This window comes from Pholcus phalangioides, unplaced genomic scaffold (genome assembly GCF_987345545.1).
Source record: "Pholcus phalangioides strain wild (caught in Gottingen) unplaced genomic scaffold, Ppha-v1.0 ptg000012l_1, whole genome shotgun sequence".
Classification (NCBI taxonomy): Eukaryota; Metazoa; Arthropoda; class Arachnida; order Araneae; family Pholcidae; genus Pholcus; species Pholcus phalangioides.
The window spans coordinates 12282495-12303764 of NW_028301605.1; the positions used below are offsets into that span (position 1 = coordinate 12282495).

At 34.6% G+C, this 21270-nt stretch overlaps 1 protein-coding gene across 5 annotated transcripts in view; it reads right to left on the minus strand.

Annotated features, from left to right (window-relative positions):
- The window catches only part of LOC149079598 (tight junction protein ZO-1-like), a 326888-nt gene that overhangs the window by 17523 nt on the left and 288095 nt on the right, over positions 1-21270 (minus strand). For 4 of the 5 annotated variants that reach the window (XM_089240202.1, XM_089240204.1, XM_089240206.1 and 1 more), the window contains 15 exons: positions 20331-20388; positions 19320-19470; positions 18797-18899; positions 17929-17977; positions 17360-17530; positions 17100-17236; positions 16808-16858; positions 9316-9411; positions 8933-9021; positions 8054-8264; positions 7032-7129; positions 6624-6866; positions 4026-4055; positions 3751-3817; positions 2160-2312 (listed from right to left, as the gene is read on the minus strand). In XM_089240202.1, coding sequence (XP_089096328.1) covers positions 2160-2312; positions 3751-3817; positions 4026-4055; positions 6624-6866; positions 7032-7129; positions 8054-8264; positions 8933-9021; positions 9316-9411; positions 16808-16858; positions 17100-17236; positions 17360-17530; positions 17929-17977; positions 18797-18899; positions 19320-19470; positions 20331-20388 — 1707 coding nt within the window. The remainder of the gene's footprint in view (positions 1-2159; positions 2313-3750; positions 3818-4025; positions 4056-6623; positions 6867-7031; positions 7130-8053; positions 8265-8932; positions 9022-9315; positions 9412-16807; positions 16859-17099; positions 17237-17359; positions 17531-17928; positions 17978-18796; positions 18900-19319; positions 19471-20330; positions 20389-21270) is intronic. The other variant, XM_089240203.1, reaches the window with a different exon arrangement.

Here is a 21270-nt window from a genome sequence, read left to right on the forward strand (position 1 = left end):
TTAGTGAAAGGTGTTGACAAACAAACAAAATAATAGTATACACAGCAATTGGTTTCAACAAAATTCACCATAAACATCTTTCTGAGAGATAAATGGAATAGGGCAAACTGTGATAGTTGTTTCAATTAAAATCTGGGGTATTTATTTCAAACCAATCCCAAAAAATTTTTGATATATATAACAATTGGAATGTACTAGAGCTTTTTGTGAATACAAGGAAAAAAAAAATCACTCTAAGAAATATTAATTTTAAAAAATTCTTGTTAAATGTGATAACCAACCCAATATGTGAAGGAAGTTGTCACATCACAGGTCATGGAATGTGTTGCCACACAACATTAATTAGGTATTTATAAAACATTGAAAATGGTAGAACTGTATATAAGTTTTTTTAAATTGATCACAAATTCTTATTGAGTTTTATTATTTTTTATTCTTGTTGAGTTCTGAGAGATAAATGGAATAGGACAAACTGTGATAGCAGTTATTATCACTGCCCATCAAAATATAAAGAAAAGGTTGAAATAATTTGTGATTACTTAGGTTTATATAACTTTTTTAATGTACCCTCCCACTTCTCTTGATTGTTTAACTTGAAAATTATGAATGTTGTCAATGTAATTAAACTGCAATTTATTTTAAATTTTACTTACAATGCTTTTGAACAGTAATTTTGGCTGTAACAAGCGTTGTCACTTATGCACAGTGTCAGGGAGACATCAGGTCTTGTACCGCACGGAGTGAAATAAGAGCCTCCAAATTATTGGGAATTTTTATTAATACACATACAGGCTTGTCATTTTGAGGGGTCAGGGGGCATTGCCCCCGGCTTTAGAAAATACACTGAAAATGGTATATATATATATACACACATATATATTGAGCACATGTTCCTGCCCCCCCCCCCTCCGCATCCCTGGAAAAGGTTGAAATGACGACCTGTATACATATATGCAACATTTTAAATAAACTCAAAGGGCTCCAATAAAAAAAAAAGGCTTAGATCCTATACTCTTAGGCTCACTTTTGGAATCAAACAATGAGAAATTATATCAGAATATTCTCTGAAATTTTAATTTCTCAAGACTGCATTGAAATAACGTTAGAAAGTGATTTATGTATATATAACATAATACTATTAGTGTATTTCAATTTTTCACACTATAATAGAGTACTATTTTTTCATCATACATGCATACATGAAAGAAATCAACCAAGGGAAGGCAAACTAACACACTATGTGTGACTAAGAGTCACACATAGTGTGAGAGACACAACTAAGAGTCACACAAACAAACTGTAGCATTATGAATATATGTATAGGGGGGGGGGGCGCAATCTATGTATGCATGTGGCAGATTACCCATGAGACAATGAATGCCCAGGTTTTCCCCCTCAATTATGATGCAAATATAATAAATATTTGCTATGATATATATATTAATACAAAACTTCATTTAAATCAATCAAGGTCTTTAAGCTGCCAAGGTCCAAATTGAAGCAAGTGCGATTGTGTGAAGCAAAGACCTCTAACCCTCCGTCGGGCAAAACTGATCTAATAGGCACAGCCTTCACATTTTCTTTTCTCTCTCTTTTTCTATGTGTTAACATTTCTATCACTTACTTTTAAGAGAAAGTTCCTTTTTTTTCTTGAAAAATTAAAAACAAAATTTGACAATGTTCCTGGTGCACACTGCATTCTATATATCCTGATAATATATATACATGTATATATCAGAAATTCTGTTAACCTGGGTCTCAAGATGAAGGTTATTGGCAACATCTGGGTCCTTTTTGAGTGAAAGTGGGTCCCTCTTGAAAATAATCAAAGCATGGTCCCCCTCTCCCCCATCATTCACTGGTATCTCTATCTCTCTCTGAATCAAATAATTCATTTCTAAAAACATGCACAATCCAAAGGTTCATTTAAAAAAGGATTAATTTACCAGCTTATAACTAGGTTCTTTTAATTTTATTGTCTGCTACTAGAGAACACATAAATTCCGGGTATTTGACGAGCCATAGCACGTCAGCGGCATCTCTGTATAAAAGATTGTGAATCGATGACAGCTTTTACACACAAAAACAAACAGAAAATGTACAGAAAACAAATAGAAAATAGATGTATAAAATATGATAGAACAAAAAAATTCCTTCACCATTCATCTGTCCATTAAGTTGATTGGATAGACATTCGTTTGCAGCCAGAGTACCATAAGGATCTAGCCTGGCACGCATATTCACATTCATGTTTACATTGCTGTTCATAGTATTGACCCGCTTTGAATAATCATCTTCTTCAACTGGTAATACTAAAAAAAATTAATATAATAGCTAAAATACCGATGTAAAATACATAAAGCAAAATGCAAAACTTTATCATTTAAAACAATCAAGGTCTTTGAATCACCAAGGTCCTGCAAAGTGAATTGAGTGAAATTGTGTGAAACAAAGATTTTTTAAGCCTCCGTAATAGGTACAGAAAAACCACACACCTCCACGTTAATATTCAAAAGACCGTAATAGGTGCAACCTTCACATTTTCTTTTCTCTTTCTTTTCCTAGATGGCACTAGCACTATTGAGTAGCTGTCTTTTATCTAGTTAGGTTTGACGACATAACAGTTACACTTCACTCAAAACCTTATCAAACATATGTGATGATTAAAGTGATCTGCTAGGCTCATTGCGTCTGATTATGCAACATTTTGAAATTTAAGTATTTTAACCCTTCGTTGTATGGGTTAGGTTTGTGAGACACATGCACATGTTTCTCATTTACCAACAGGTTACGGGAGCAATTTTCTTAAGGTTCTCGCTAATTTCCTTCCATCGGGTGCATTTTACCGGTTCTCGCTCATTTCATGTCAAATACATGGTTTTTGCACAGATTTTTGTGGTTTTTCTTCTATTCACATCCTCAATAATGATGCTCATTACTTGTCAGTTGTATCAATCGAGGCTGGACAAATCCCAAGCGCCAGGGAACTTAAAAAATTGGTATTGGCGCCTAAAATTTTCTTTGTGTAGTTAATAAATTGAAGGCTGAGAGCAGCACAAAATGTTTGGAATTTATAGTAGCATGTCTGCTAACATGAAAGAGGATCACTACCCTGAAAAGGTCAAAAGAAGCATTATTTTGGACCTTTTTCTTTGGGTAAAAAATTATTGGCACCTAAAAAAAATTGTTCTGGTCCCTAGATATTTTTGCAATTTGTCCAGCCCTGGTATAAATGAACTTAATTAGGTGTTTATTAAGTGTGTGCATTATGCAGTGACCCTCATCCATTTGTATATATTGTATGAATTTTTTCCCCCATATATTTACATGTTTTTCTGTGTTATATTATGCATGTTCTTCTTGTACATAATTGCTGTATCTGTGCATTGTTTTATTTTATGTCATGTATTATCATTATTCTTGTATAATAAAGTCTGGCCCGATTGGGGATATACTAAAATTTTCCAATGGTGATAGAGCATGGATCATGTTCGGTTTGAATGAAAGGTGTTTATTATGTTTTTTGAATGTGTGCCCATCAAGCATATTGCACCCGACAGAAGGTTAATAAGCTCTCCAAAAGATTATTACCAAGAATTTTATATTCCTACTTCATGCAAAAAAAATTTTAGCATCACAAGTGCATTTTGGTGTTCATGAAATACAATTTTGTCAGGCACACAACTTAAAAATTGAACTTAACCCAGAAAGATGGCATAATTTAATGATAACTATGAAATAGAGACTCACCTTTTGCATGTGCTGGTATCAGATCTGTAGGATTATCCATAAAAGTTTGTATAGGAATTGCTGTTTCCTATTAACAACAAGAAAACCAATTTACATGTTTTTATGTTATATAAAATATGATGTAAAATAAAGCAAATTCACAAGAAAAAATACAAACAAAGCAGAATATACAAAAATGGTACATGTGAAATTCTATGTCAAAATGTTGAATAATGAAGCAAATAGCAACTACCATGCAAAGCTACCAAGCATTGAGCAAAAATATATCTACTCACCCTCTGAAATATGTAGTAAGGATACATAAGCTACAGAAAGAAAAAAAAAGGAAAAGAAAAAAAAAAGTACCATCACAAAACGTGGTAGAAGATTTCCTTTACCAGAAGCAAAGCAATATATATTTTATGCAGAGCATAAATTATTCAAACAAATGTGAACCAGATGTAGTGTGGATGAAGTGAGAACAGTACGTGCACCTTATAAACATTCCTCTGCAGAATTTATAATGAACTGGTGCTTGCCGGAAAGTGTTGTGCCTGCATGTGAGTGTGTGCATCTAATATTTTTATGCTAAGTCATGCATGTTTCCTATTCGAGAGTGCTGTCACCTACCAAAGCAAAAGTGGCAGATGTCTGATCTTCTGTGCTTACATTAATATTGTGTTAAAGGCTCATGTTACTCTCAGTGGAGAGGCTTTTACAAATCTCTTAACCATTTCACTACTTTAGATTTCATTCATTTGTGCCTAACTACTTCAGTAACTGGGTCACAACTGAAAGAAAAGTGCATTACACATTTTCACAACTCCATTGGACATCAATTCACATGCTTGCATCTTTCTAAATAACCAACATATGCATCATGGAATATTTTCCAGCCTGCATCTCCAATAGCATTATACATTGCCTGAACAATTCTACCTGGTTTATTACCAAAATGACTTGTATCTCTAATAAAAGGAACTTGGATTACTAAAATTTATAAACATTATAATACTATTTAGTATTACAACACTTCTAGAAAATAGACTAATTTAAATACAATCAAGATTTTGTCAAACAATTTGAACTGAAATTTGATGCGATTTGTTATACACTTGCATTCATGTCTTCACTGGTTGGTATTTCTTTCTCGTTTCCCATGATAATCAGCATAATGATTTTTTCGAAGGCTTACCAGCTATGGTCAAATACTACTAGACTGCACATTCAACTCGTAAAAATTCCTCTGTGGAATTTCTGATAAGCTGTGCAATATGTGCACACCCTTTCCATATTTATCAGTGTATGAGATGTGCATGTCAAGTGTTTTCAATTATCTTCCGAATTGGAAATTAAAGTGGCAGGTGTATGAAATATAGAAAGCGTTTTGATGTTTGTGTTTGCCAGTCCGCCTGATCTCTTTAGACAGACTTTTAAAGTGTAAGCCATCACATATTTTGGCCTCAAACTTAGAAAAGCAACTCCAGCCAACCAACACCACTGTCTTGCCTGCGAGAAATGTATGACAGACTGCATGGGGCTTTCTGATATCGCTAGTATCACTAGTCACTTTTTAGAATGCATGTCAGTGCATTTCTTGAGAAGTTGATGTGATTGGGATGAAGCATGTTTTATTCGATTTCTGACTTAAATTTTTCTAGATTATTAAGATTGCATGTATGGTAGAACTTGGTTAATTTGAATAATTCAATCTTTTAACAAACTCTCCTTGAGTTTCCTATCTAATTTAATATTAAAATTTCTTGTTTAATTCAATTTTTTTTAATTTTTTGGATAACTTGAAATTGCAGGGAAAAAATCATAATTTTTGTACGAGCAAATTTAGTTTCAAAAAATTCTACAAGACAGACTTTGCTTTATTCGACAAAGTTATCAAACAATAAATCTTGAAAAACAAATAAAACTACTTTTTCTGTGGTAATTTTTTTTCTTTTTTCAATTTTAGCATTGTTCAGCTGGAGTACATCGAGATGTACCACTTGATACTGATTATGTTGTTCAACCTGTGGATCAAGGTGCGCATTCAAAATTTGTATCTTTTTATTGTCATCAAGAGTATGGAAAGTATCGGATAGTACAAATCGTAATATGTTAATGAAACTATATTTTCTTTATAGCATGAGAATAATAAAATTTGGCATACTTTGGAAAAATTTCATAGCGGATGATCATGAACTTTTTCTGTAAATCAGGCTTTGAGCATGGTCAAGAAATTTTACAGCGATGTTGATTCCAGAACAGTGGAATAATGTAGCAACTAAGGTCAATTACTACAATTATAAAATTATCGAAATTTAGGAAACAGTTTTGTAACTGATTATATTTTAATGATTGACAATCAGTATTATCCCATATGAATGTTAATGATTAAGTTTCAATTTGTAGTCATTTTACGGATCCAGGATGAATCAATTGGATAATTCAAACTTTTTTCCAGTGACTTTAGACTTCGAATTAACCAAGTTCAACTGTATTTTGGATGAATTTCTCTATGAAATAACTAACATTTTTCTTTATGAATTTAATTTAAAAAATTTAAAAAATTCCTTGTCATTGGTCCTAAATTATTATTTTGCATCTTGAAGTCATCAAAAATTGTCTGATTAAAGCAGAATGATAAATCATAAACGTAAACTATCATGCTACATTTGACGCTCGTTTTTATGAAGTCTTTTGAACGTGAAAAATTAGTTCATGAAACTGAAAGCTCATAAATGGGAAGACATTTAAGAGGAATAGTATATTGTTTGGAACCAAAAAACTAGTTTGTAAATTGCTGAAATTAATTCATGAAATTGAGCGTCAACTGTAATTCATACATAAACCATTCAAAGTATTGAAGTTGGCAAAACTTTTTTTATAATAATCATTACCTGTCTATTTCTACCCAAAGTACTACTTGGATAATAATTCTTCATGTCAGCCAATTCCTCTGCGGCTGTGATACTAGGGTCACTTGATGATTTCACCAAGCGTCTGTCATTTTGGTCAACACATTCTTTCAGTTTGAGAGAACGTGTATCAGCAGATAGATCCAAGTCACTCTCTGGTGAAGATGCATAGCTTAGTCTCGATGCCATGGGAAATAAGAAGTCATCCGTGATATCTTCATCAGGCTGAAAAATTTAAAAGGAATTATTTTAATTTAAAAAAAAACTTGACTATAATTTTTAGAACCTTCCGAACATTTGGCGAGTTATCAAACAAACAAATTAATTAAGAGAAAAATAGAAAAATGACGAACAGCAAGATTTATTCATTGCAGCATTATAAATACATACTTTAGCTTCTGAAACCCACAGAGGCTGTTTCTGTTGCCTATCAATGGTTTCTTGTAGCTTTTTGTACCAAGAATCTCCAGTTGCAAGAGGAATTGTACCTGAGAGAATATGTGAGAGTATCAAAATACTGATAATATGGGAGAAAACAAAGTGTTAAATGCTTAATTACACTACACTTTAAACAAGAGGTGCATAACCTTCACACCGTGCAGGCTAAATACTGTAGAAGCTCAATTATCCAAGATAATGTTGGAGAAAAGAATTCTTAACCAAAGCATGGTTAAATGGCCAGGTCAGTGTGTGCGTGTGTGTGTTTTTTTCAGGACCCTTCCAAATCGAAGGAAGACAGAAAATGAAGAAGCAAAATTATGCTTCATGGGCATTGCCATCACAGACAATCATTGTTTTCTGCTTGTCATTGTTTTTTTCATTATTAAAAACTGCTGTTTACTGAAAGTAAGCAATACAAATAACCACGCCTATAGTATCTAAGTATCCACTAAGATTATTCTTTGTTCAACCTTGTTATCCATGCATTAATTTTATGATCAGATCTTTTCCACCTTCTGTGAGGTTTTGAAATTTTTGTACCCCAGATAATCGAGATTCTACTGCATAGGACGTTGCTACCTCTGACAGGACACACACTGGGTGCTCATCCAAAATGACCACAAAAACATTAGACTATTGTAGACCTGAGAATAGAAACAAGATGAATCCCAAAACTAAAATAACTTTACAGGAGATCCAAGGAATTTGTCTGCATCTCACTCCCACTCATAGCATTGAGTTTGCAGTTCTGGCCTCAAGCAAACTTATTTTTTATTTATTTATTTTTTGGCCTCAAGCAAACTGGTCAACTACACTTATTTTTTTCTCACTCTAAATGGTGCTCGTTGGTTGAATAGAATGAAAAAAAGTTTAAACCCGATTTCAATCATTTTGGGGAATTACCTTGTTTCCATTCACAGATCTACAATTGCAGAATTATTGCTCAGAAGAAAGAAATTTCATGAGCATACCTGTAAATATATGACTCCAAAGTTTCTCTAGCTTTACTGCATGTTCATATAGTTTCCTAGAGCTTTTATATGATGCTTTGGCCCATTTAGTCCTCAGCTCTTTGATAATATGCTTATTCTCTGCATGCATAAACACAACTATGGGATAGAACTGTGCATAGTTCAACTTATCAACTGCTCCTGGAGTTATATCTAAAATAGCATGTCTGCCCTTTTATTGGGGAAAAAAAACAAATAATCACAAACAATCAGCATCTGCAGAAAATTAGAAAAAGCGGCCCAGTTCAAAAAAACAACTCAAAATTCTATGTTTTTAGTCATTGCCTTTTATGTATCTGCGTTAACCATCTGCATTTCAAAGATTAACTTTGCATGAAACTGAATGGGAAGCAACTCAGATTTAATCGCAGTAGAGAGAGTTGTATAAGCAGAGTTGAGAGTTGTTGCTCTTTTGAAATGTGTAGAGACATTTTCTGCCATTCTTATGGCGTGCAAAAGTCAAAGATACAATTTCGGAGTTGTTGACTTTTTGAACTGAGCAGTCAAAATACTCTAAGAAAAGCATATATTCTCACAGTAAATTACAAGACCATTCCCCTATAATATATGAAGGGGGGGGGGGGGTTGAAGTCAGAGTGGCATAAGCCAATCAATCCTCATTTTGAAAAAAAAAAAGGTTTTGCGAGTTGTCGTAGAGGCTCGTGTTAAAAATTTTGTGGTTTCACAATCTTAAAGACAAACTATTGAAGCTCAGAGAGTTAATTTTTTCTTTTAACAGTTTTAAACTCCTAGATTGTGTTTCTGGACTCAGAATTGTTGAGAATGTGGCTTACACCATAGTGACTTCAATCCCCCTCATATTATTGCCATACGACCTACCTTGTCAATCACATCTCGAATGGCACTCAAACGAATTATCCCTGGACTTTTGAGATTGCTCTGCTCTTCTTCAGCTTGATTATCAGATTCTGAAATCATTCAGAATTCAATAAGATAAATTATGAACCTTGTGTTATGTGCACACACATTCATAGAAACTGGGGTTATAACTAGGATTTTTCGTAGGGAGTAACCTTCACTGTAAAAGTTTATAATTTTATAACCATGGGGAGTTTTTTTTGCTATTCTTGAAGAAAAATATTGGCTTTAGAAAACTGATCACAAAAAAAAATAATAGAATATATCTTTCTTCTGAAATCAAGTTTTAAACTTCATATCACATTGTGAAATGTGAAAAAAATGATGAATTGAACCCCACTTACGAGGTGCAGCGTAGCATTCTGGATAATCTTTTAATAAGCGCTCCTTCACTATATCAGTTAAAGGACCAAAAACAACAACTGGGCGAATAAATCCAGCTACGGAAGAACAAAGAAAAATCATATTTCAATTTGCACTTACATATGAGCAATCAAATCATGAAAAAGTAATAACAAGCAACTCTAATCCTTTTATCTGCCAGATATGTTACTTTTCTCTAGAAGCAAGGGCGAAGTCACAATATACGATGAAAAATACCCTTCTGTGCAGTAATGGCTTTTTATAAAAGTGAAAGCATTTTTAGTCTGGCAAGTATGTACCTTATAGCAGTGGTTCTCAACCTTTTTTTGTCCGTGGCCCCCTTTTAACCATTTCTCATTCCTATGGCTCCCTCTTGCGAACATGAATAATTTTCTAAACCCGCCCGTTTTTCCATTAGAAGATAGTTATTCGAAAATTGTCTGTAAATATGTTTGAATTTAATTTGATTAATTTTAAATTTATGAAAATAAAGAAAGAGCAAAATAAACGTAATAGAATACATTAAAAAAATAGAATAAATTATTTTGAATCAATGATGAATTCTGCGCTTGAAGACGACACAATGTCGTCAAGTTACTGTGCTAGATGAAAAATTTGTATTAATTCAAATTAGTTTATTTTTGTGTAAATGATTATGGTTTCGTTGAGAAAATGTCAGTTGTAGCTTCTAAAATACACATTCTTGTAGTGATAAAAATTACAAAAAGTGGTAGCAAGCAGTTTTATTAATTTTATTCTCTTCATGCGGATAAAAGTAGTTAAGAGTAGCCACACAAATTAATCACAATTGTAAAGTTCAACCTTTCACATCGTTTTCAATAATGTATCAAGGATACAGGTTCATGTTGTAGTAATACTATGAACTTAAAAAAATTAACTAAAATAAGTGTGAAAAATTTTTAAATATTTGTTTGAAACATTCATATTCCAGAGAAATCATGTGCGCAGTCACAGGGTCGGATCAACCATTAAGCAAAATAAGCACGTGATTAGGGCATCAGTACTAAAGGGGCACCACCAAAAAGATATTATATGGTATTTTCCTTTTAATGCACGATTTTTTTTCAACATCCATCATCCAATAGAAGATCCTAAAATTGTAAGAACACTTGATTGTATAGTTGAAGATCATTATCACAAGAATGGCATGAAAGATGAGAATCTAATAATATTGCAAACTAGACTTCACATTATTGCCAAGTTTTTCGATTAGCTTTTTGCAATTTTCATAAAGTATGCCCATGGCTGTCTTAACATCATCATACGCCCACATACAAAGCGACTTTTCTGAAAGAGGCACTACTACCTTGCTAAAAATTCCTACCTACCTATTTGCATATTTACTCTTGAAAATCGGAACCAGATCTAATTGTCACTTGGTTGCCAGAAGCGACCAGATGGGCCCCATGCAGCAAACCAAGTTCTACAGAATAAGGACATGATTTTTGTGGGTCATTAGTGGATCAACTATGTAGTTTCATCCATAGAAGCAAAAGAAATGCTACCAGGTGTAAACTACAAACTTGACAATGTATCTAAAAAGAAAAAATACCCAATATATATATAACGGTGAATCGCCAGAAATAAGATACCTATTGGCAGGGCCGCAACTGGATACTTGAGCCGGGGCAAACTACGGGCCCCTACTAGACCCCCCCCCGGCCCCCAGTAATGCTGAAGGATAGGTTGGTTGAATTTGCGCCTCCTTTTGTAATGCGCTTGGAGCACCAGACTCGCCTGCTTCCCCCCCCCCCCCCACTAGTTGCGGCCCTGCCTATTGCTAATATTATTGCCATTATAAGATTCAATGGTTTCTCTTTGGAGTGTTGGTACAGCCTTTATCCATCAACCGTTCACATCGTAGTGGTATGGTTCTAATTTTAAAAATTCTCAAAATGTGACCAGAAATCACCCTGTACGAGTTTTGAGGATGAAAATACAGTGTACGCAAAATAAAAAATGTAAATTTTTGTACGATCCCCCCACCCACCTCTAATTTCCAATTAGAGAGTTGTTGCTCTTTCTCTTCTCAGCCCAACAAACAAATCACATGTTTTTAACTGCATTATTCCCTGGGATATTTAAATTCAAAAATCGGAGACAGGTCCGGGCTCAGGAGAATTTTGCGACCCAATGCAGAAAAAAAATTTTGCGGCTCCCTCTAAAAACATTTTATGAAGTTGTTCCCGACTTACAAACTTTGAGTTGCGAACATAAATCTTGGAGGGGAATTTTTTTTCAGAGAGAACGCATTTTATTACTCTAATTTTTTTCATTATTTCAGGAACGCGTTGATGGTCTGGATCGTAATCAAACACGATCCGTTGAGAAAGAATGACATTTAAATTAATTTTACAAATTTCATAGATTATTAATAATAATTAGCACGTGGTCCACCTGCTGACACTTCATCGTGGCTCGAATCATATTGAACAGACATGAAGTTTTGTCATACTTTTAAAGCGCTTCATCATCTCTTTATCAAATATACGTTGCAATTCGATAACTTTGATCATTTTTCGAATTTTTTATAGCTGTTTTTGTTTAATTAATGTAAATCAATAGAAGTAAAGGAATCAATTACTAGAATTCCATGACTGCCACAAGAGTAGGGCTGACAGGCAGGAACGCCGTAATAGCATCATAGGCCCCGAGCCAAGGGAGTTTTTGGAGGCCCTACATGGAAAATTCTCGAAAAATGCAACTACGTCTCGTTTTTCTGAGGCACCTCTTCTCTTGAGGCTCTTCGGGCACGGCCCGGGGTGGGGGAAGCATGCGTTAAGACGGCACTGCCCAAGGTTCGCACCAGGCGTCGACCTTTTTCAGTTTTGAATCTGGTAACCCTATCTGAAGACCACATAATCCGTGTTTTCACGTATTTGTTCGATCATCCATATTTTCCGAATGTTTTTGTGGAAAGAAATAATTATTTTTTCCACATAAAATCGATTATTGCAAATTTATGAACTTTGTTACCGAAATTTTAGTCGAAAATTTCATGCCAAAAAATGACAAAGAACTCTCTATCTCTCTTTCATCGTCGCATGAGTTGCCTGAAATTTCAAGATTAAATGGCAGGACCAAAAGTATATAAGTCAAGCCTCTGGAGAGAGTAGGACGTCAGCGGTCTCCGCGTTGGCAGTGCTGAGAACAATGTCCACCAACATCTTTCGTCGGAACATCACGTGACTGAGTGAAAACAAACACGACCCCCCCCCCCCCCGTTATTTTCTTATGGCATAAATAGGAGTTTGAAATAATAAATGAAAAAATAATTTCAGCTTGGACGAGATAATTCCAAAATTAATGAAAGTTATAATTTCAGCATTAAAGGAAGAAAATATTCTAGATTTAATGTAAGAGATAATTACAGCACTGATAAAAGTGATAATTCCAAAATTAGTGAAAGAATTAATGAAAGCGATAATAATAAAATTAATGAAAGATAATTCCAGAATGAAGGAAAGAGATAATTCCAAAATTAATGAAAAAGACAACTCCAGAATTCATGAGATATAATTTCAGAATCAATGAAAGAAATAATTCCAGCATTAATAAAAGCAATTATTTCAGAAGTAATGAAAGAAATAATAATTAATAAAGGAAATAAAGGTCCAGAATTAATGAAAGAATATTCAAAAAATAATGAAGGAAAATCCAGAATTGATGAAGGAAAATTCAAGAGATGATGAAAGAAATGATTCCGGTATTAAATAAAAATAATTTAATCTCTATTTAGATGAGTTCTTCTCTCTATCCTTTTTTTAAATCTTTAAAAACCAATATTAAAGCTGGGTTTTCCTAGGAATAGGTTTCTTGCGCCGCGAGAACCGAACCATTTCGCGCCGGCAGAAACGTGTTACATAATTACGCTACGCGTTTGCGATTTTCTAGCGTGGCGCAACAGATCAAGCCGGCTAAATTATAGTATATGGCCATGACATCAGCTACTCTGTCGTCCGCATGCTCCGGTTTGAAGGGAAGGGAAATAAAACACACAAGAGAGAGTGAAGAGAATATCGGCAAAACAGCGGCGCACGACGCATTTGACGCCTCCAGAAGCAGTCGGCCAATCACGCCCGACGTAAAGCGCTGTCGTGAGCGGTATTGCGCTCTGTAGGAAAACCGTCGTACTGCTTTTTTTATCGGTGAGTAGACGGCGTGTCGCGCTGGGCGAATCACGTTGCGCGGGGCACAGGAAACCTGCTCCTAGGAAATCCCGGCTTTAGAGACCGAACTATACATTTCTATGGAACAATTGCCAGGCGGGAAGTTTGTTTTGACCGAGTCACGTAATTTCCTTGCATTTGATGTCGCTGCAGTCGCGGTAGCTGGATGCTCCCTCTAGTAATAAGTCCGACCAGTAATGTCGTCTGCTTCTCTCCAGGTTACTTGTTTTGGGTGTCTCCTTGTGTCCTGCAAAAATAACTGAACCGGCAGTTCGAACTTCCAGTTCTGTTTGTGAGCTTAGATTGTAGGGAACCGACTTCTTCTCTGTCGTCTGCTCATTAAGAGGCTCTTTGTTTTGGACGTCTCCTTATGCTCAAATAAAATAACCGAACTTATAGTTTCCATTTCCAGTTCAGTTCACAAGCTTTGTTTATAAGGAACTGAGCGGAATAAAGAATATAGTTTTTTACTTTAAACTTCATCATCACCACATGAGTCGCTTTTAAATTTGACATTAGATGGCAGCACATTACTATAAAGTGCAGTGTGGAAAAATTCACTTTTTACGATCTTACCTGTCGTCGGACGTGGAGGTCCTATGTTTTGGATGCCTCCTTGGGTCTTGAAAAAATTACTGAACTGGAATTTTGATCTTTCAGGTCAGTTTATAAGCTTTGTTTATAAGGAGAAAACTTGAATGAAGAATTTAGTTTTATACCTGAGCTTCTCGTCATCACCACATAAGGCACTTCTGATTTTGAAAGTAGGTAGCAGCACCAACAATATTTTTAAAAACGAATTTCTTAAAGTATATTCTAGAGTATTAAATTAATTTTAATTCCCGTTTAAAAGTGTTAGTTCCATTGTGAATTCGCGGCAAATGCTACAAGGCAAAAAAAAAAAAAAATGCTATTGGTGGACGGCGCAACAGTTCGAGTCACCCGGTATATACGTATTTTGTCATTGCCTAACGCAGTGGCAAAGCTGTTCATGTGAACATAATAATGATTCATTATCAGGATTTTAAGCCCATTGGAAGGCCCATAAGGGGCCATTTAAGTATTACGTAAGCAGATTTTCAGCCATTTTTGACCCCCTCCCCCCCCCCCCCCCAGCAAAATTTCGTCAGCATCTTAGAATATTTCATATCTTCAAAAAGGGATGGTTGATGACGTAAGCAACCTTCAAACTCCCCCCCCCCCCCTATCATCAAAAGTCAGCAAACCCCCTCCCTCCCCTCGATGCTGACGTAATACTTGAATGACCCCTAATCAGATTTTCAAATAAGAAAATTATCAATTTGTTGACTTCAATTTCGATACAGTGAAAATCTGATATTTCGTTGGATGACAAGCTTCCTTCAAGTGGCTTTTTGGTTCATAATGTGGCCGCTCTGTCGCAGGCGAACTAAGCAATGTGCGAGTTGGCTTAAACGCAACACAATATTTCACATAATAGTCTGTACTGTATTTAATGTACAGGGCGCATAGGTAAAGGGGCATATGGCATTTTATTGGCGAACCATTGGTCCTAGAGGCATACTTCCAGTTGGAAAAAGTACCCGAATAATGTGTAGTACTCAGATATTTGATTCATGTTGCCAGGGGTTACGTAGTCATTCAAATAAAAATGTGAACTTTTTATGTGGACACCCTGTGCCCCAAAACCCAATTGGAAAGTTGTTTCCCGGTCTCCAACAAAAAAATTCATCGTTTCTAAGTGCAATATTCACTGAGATATTCGAAGGTGGTTAGGAAAAAAACATCATTAAATGCGAGGAAACCATTCTACCCGCATTTAATGCTGTTTTTTTTACCCCAAATTTCGTAAATTTTTCGAATTCGCATATCTAGACAATAAATCTTTGTCTGCTTTCTTTACGGCAGCCCTCTTTGAATGAAAAGTCTTCGAACACACACAACTTTGTCTTTACAGTTACTCCATTTTGCTTTAAACCTCTTCTATAGTTTGTGTCAGGGCCTAATGTCACCCCCAAGTCGCAAACCCACTGAGATTAAATGCAACAGTTTTTTTATTTCCTTTTCCTCATGTTAATGCTACTTGAATAGCGGAAAAATTACGAAAAATATATTCTATGCATTTTTTGTTTGAAATTAAATTTTTTTCAGTCAGAGTGACAAAAAATTCAATTCCACAAACTTCTTCGTGGCCCCCGTATCTGTAGCGATGGCTCCCCTTTCGCCAGATTTTCATCCGTGGCCCCCCCCCCCTGAGGTCATATGGCCCCCGGTTGAGAACCACTGCCTTATAGTATATACAAAAATATTTTTAATACAAAAAACATTTTATGTTCTACAATTTTAAGTCCTACTAGTACTATTTAAGAATGATCATATAGTAGTATTAATGACTAGACCATAATCTCCCAAAATTTTTTGTTCCATCGCCTCCTCCTTCAATTTTTTTTCTCTCATCGCCCCGCCCCGCCAACTCAAGTAAACCCATAGGATCCCATGTTAAATCAGTAGGTTTTATCACCCACTTTGGGAAACATTGTACTAGACCAACAAAAAATGTAGAGCATAGAATGTTTTTTTGTGTTATGACTATTTTTTTGTCGTCAATGTCTTCTCTAAGGTGCATACTTGCATTGTACTCTACAAACATTCCAAGAATTAAAATACTACTGCTAAACCATACATGGACCTTGTCCATATTCCTCTGCGGAACTTCTAATGAATGAGCGTGTGTGTGTTGGAATGTGTGTTTATATATTGTGAACCGAATATGAAGTTTGTTTCTATCTAATGCTTGTTGTAGTGCTGTCATCTATTTTGTGAACTATGAGTGAAGAAGTGCAATGATTGAATAAAATTGTATCATTGTAGTCCTGTTTGCTCTCTATGGAGAGACTTTTTAACAGGGAAATTGGCTCGCATCCGCGCTTCGAAGTTGAAAAGTAAAGAAAACCAACTTCAGCGGACCACGACTTTGGCGACGATGGAGTTCGAACCAGAGTTCTCATGATGCCAGTCTGTCACTATGACCACTCCACCACCACATTGGCAGAATTCAAATACTGAATCATGCAAAGACATCAAAGAATTATCTCCCCTGCACTTAGACATTAATGTAGAAAACAGAAAAACTAGTGAATTCATATCAAATGCTTATCTGCTGAATTATGATCAAACATGATTATGGTGACTGAAGTATAAAAGCATGCTATAAATATATATATGGTGACTAAAACATAGATTAACCCCCGTTCCCCACACACACACACACCAATAAAAATATAAGTATAGGACACACACTTACGTTGCTTCAAAACAACACGCTCATAAGCTGGAAATCTTGTAACAGGGTCGGCTAATCAAAATAAGATAAGAAAAGTTTATTTTTCTTGTTCTTTATAATTTTCAAACAAATTATCATATATAATATTAATTATGATATGCCATATTGTCATTATTGTCATAAAATTATAATACTTCATTTATAACTTATTTTTTCAGCTAGAACTACTATTGCATTAAGGTCTGGATATTCAATTACCTAGCTATATGTCAGTATATGCAAGAATTTTAAAAATATAAGACAGAAGGATTACCTAAAATAATATCTTCCCAATGATCTTTGCATAATGACTTGGAACGTCTGGCTCTTCGACGGAAGAAGTTTCCTCGACCACTAGTTTCAGAATCTTTCTTTGTAGTACTCTGATGAACTTGAGCCAAATCTCGAGCTCTAATATCAGAGGGAAAAAAAATGGTATGCTATAGGCCTTACACATATGAAATTGTTTTATTGATAGTAATAGAAGCCCCATAAGCTAAAAATGTAGCAGGTCAGGTGAAAATAAAAATTAACCTTGCACTGTTTGGAATGATTCCTCTCTGAATCTCCTGTCCATTTCTTCCGAGGCGGTACACCAACCATTGTCCAGGGTTTCCATTATATAGTGTGTCGACTACATGAAAGACTTCACCTTTCCTGAAATTCAGTTCGCTTTTGCCACTGCTCTCATGGCTGAAATGTGTTCTGGAAAGTATTGGAAATAAGATGAATTATTTTATTGTTCTATTCAAATTATTATGAAGTTATAATGGTTTGACGGAAATATTACAAATGACCATAAAAACATTAATGAAGCACAGAACATTACTAATGCTTTGAATACATTTTATGAATATTCAGAAAAAACATGAGTCAAAAAATTTTCCTCAAGAATTGTTTGCAGAAAAGCTTCACATGAATATTACATTTTCCACCTTATTTCTATTGTATTTTTCACATAATTCCATGATCAGAAGTTTCTTTTTAATAAAAAATCACATTATTTCTTGTTTGAAAACTATTTTGTGTGTTTTTAATATCTTAAATTACAACTAAATTCATTGCATACATCCAAGTAAAAGAAATATATGACTAATGATTACCTTATGTAAAAAGAATCTCCTTTTTGATTGCTAACAACATCTTCATATTCTAAAAAAATATGTATAAAACACACTTTAGAGAAGTACCACTGATATTCACAAAATTTATATCAAAGTATAGCATTGTGAGTTTTTCCTGAAAATTTTTGAACTGATAACACTATAGCAGTTGAATAAAAGCAATTACTGTTATTAGCAAAGATATATAAAGGGTGCATAGGTAACAGGGCACATGGCATTTTACTGGTGAACCATTGATTCTAGAGGCATACTTCCAATTAGAAAAGTATCCAAATAATGCATAGGGGGTCATTCAGGTATTATGTCAGCATCGAGGGGGAGGAGGGGGTTTACAATGTCTGTGTAATGCTTGTTATGTGTAATGCTGCCATCTCCCATAAATTTTTTCTAACTATGAGTGAAGTGTACTGATTGACTAATTGTACTGTTGTAGGCCTATTGTTCTCTGTGGTGAGACTTTAACTGAGAGGTCGGCTTTTATTTCCGCCTTGAAGTTGGGTACCACAGAAAACAAACTTCAGTGGACCACCATTGTGGCGATGATAGAGTTCAATCCTGGGTACTGATAATGCAAGTCTGTCACTATGGACCACCACAGCATCATAACAAACATCCTAATGATTTGAGCAATAGATAGTAATATCAGTCCACAAACTTTCTGGACGAAACTGAATATCCCGTATTCATAGTGAAATGGAAAAATAGCAAAATAACTGTAACAGAGATTATTTATACTACAAAACTATGAAATTTTGATTTTGCACACATGAGGCATTTATGATACTAGTACCCATTTTAAATTCATCCTTTATAAGCAGTTAAAGAAAGAGAAAAACTTATGTTTTACCTTCTTTTCGATGTTGCACGATGAGATTTACCCTATCTTGAATACCAACCAATAAATTGACAGCTTCCTCTTTGGTAAAACCACGCATATCAATATCATTCACCTGGAGAAAAAGTAGTTATTTTGAATATTATATATATATATTATTAAACAAAGCTCATTATTGTGAGGGAATTCAAGCCAATTATTTCAAAGATTACATATAGATAGAAATTATGTAGCTTTTTACTCAAACCGGGAAAAAAAAACAAACCGCAAAGCTGCTAAAGAAGCAATACACTGCGTTTGTGATCTTTTATCCAAATACAGTGGAACCTATATGATGCAAAACTCCAAGAGACTTAGATATTATTTTGTTTTAAACAGTTTTTCTGTTGCATAGTGTTTCACATGTGAAAGCAGTGTCTAAACTGTGTCCATCTTAGACAGGTTTACATCTATTTTTTAATAACATTTATTACTATCAAGCATTACACACATAACATTAACATATCAAGGAGCTGATGGAAAACTTTCTCTTTACCTTCAAGATTTTGTCACCAGGCTGCAGACCCTGAAGAAACGCAGAGCTACCATGCTGGACACCGGTAACAAATATACCTGCTTCGTTGCCCCCTGTCAATCTAATTCCAACACTTCCGTCTTTTTTAAAACTAATAAACCGAGGATCAGGCCTAAAAAATTTAAATAACGAATCACAAAAAAATTAACTCATTATATTGAGAGACATTATTATTTAAACCCCACTGAAAAAAAATCAAATTATAGGTTTCAATACCCGCTCACAATTTTAAATATACATATAGGTACGGAAATAATTATTTAAATATTAGGTTAATAACTATTATTTAAATAGGTATAACTAAATATGTGGCTGCAAAAGCCTGGATATTAGTAGCTTCCAGATTTTACCGAAGAAAAAACAAAGAGTTGCAAAATTGAAGTATCTTATTTTGTTGATTAGATTGCAAATTAAATGTGTGATAGTAAAAAAATTAAGATATAATTTTCTATTATGGAATGAACGCTGGCATTTTTACAAGTCAGACTATGGAATTTTGTGATCATTCAAAACTTTCCGGGGTAAAAACCTAGGATTTTCTTGACTTTATTATACACAATTTTTGTGTAACAAGAAAGATGCAAAATGATTGGAAGCACTGGAGATATGGTGCTGGTGTGCATAAGCCGGACATTGAAGAGGGCAAATTCACAAGTACTAATACAGGTTGGAGAGAGTCACCAAATCCTGAAAAGGATTAAATACAGATGCCTACACTGGTTGGGACATGTTCTTCATCATTATGGATTTCCATGAGATGTGATTGAAGGCAGGATTGAAGGGGGAAGGCCTAGGATCACAACGCTACTAAATGGTGCAGAATGTACCAGCTATAACCAATTAAAGAACAAAGCCCAAGAGATGAATGGCGGCTGCTGAACATGGGGGGTGAACCAGTCTTAAGACTGATATGCCATTGATGATGTGCAACTTCAATTGATTTAATTTTAAATTAAATATGACTGCACTTACGGAGAAGATGGTCTTCGGAAATTATGGTTGCCATAAACATCTGATTGGAAAGCTGTATCTGCATACAAAAATGATAGTGTGAATACTTGCATAGGAAAAATTATTATTTACATAATATACATTATTACAATGTATATATAAAAAATTAAATAATGAGTATTTAAAATAACATCATGGAAATCTCAGTCAAATCTGTCTAAATAGATATCATTGGAAATATCCACTCAAGTGGTGTTATTTCACTTATTTGGTCATCAAAATACTGTAAAATTGCCTAGTTAATTTTTTTATCACATACTTCATTGCAAAATTATACAAATATAGATCTAACTTTCTACTACTAACAGACATTCTAACCATTTATTCCAAACAGGTGGGCAAGAAAAGTAATCGGAAAATTCAATTAACTTAAGGAGTTGTTAATGTTTAAACCACATTGTGTTTGAAAATTTCAGATTGAAAATAAGCATTAAATACTGCAGTTTTATTCTATAAAATTACCCTTTTTTCCACTTTTTCTTATACTAATGAAGAGATCATATCACTTTCCGCCTGGCAGTGGTTAGGGAGCTAGCTTCTGACTGTGCAGGTTCGGGCATGGATAGCTAACACTAAAAAGTTCCCCGGATAGATCGTAAAGATCTCTTGGGAATATGTGATAATTACGTTATAAAAAAAAAATGTAGACTTCATCGAAGTTCTCCCATATTTGGGCACACTGATCAAAATCTCTGTCAACCTCTGAAAACTAATTGAGTGATTATCAATAACTCACTGTGTGTGTGTATAAAAAAATACCATTGTCTCACTCTCCCCCCCCCCCCCCAAAAAAATTGAATTCTCTTAACTATCAAACTGATGCCATAGGAAAAAAATGTTTTCTCTTAAAATATTTATTAAATAGGATAAGAAATTCGGTTTAGAATCCCCAACAATAGAA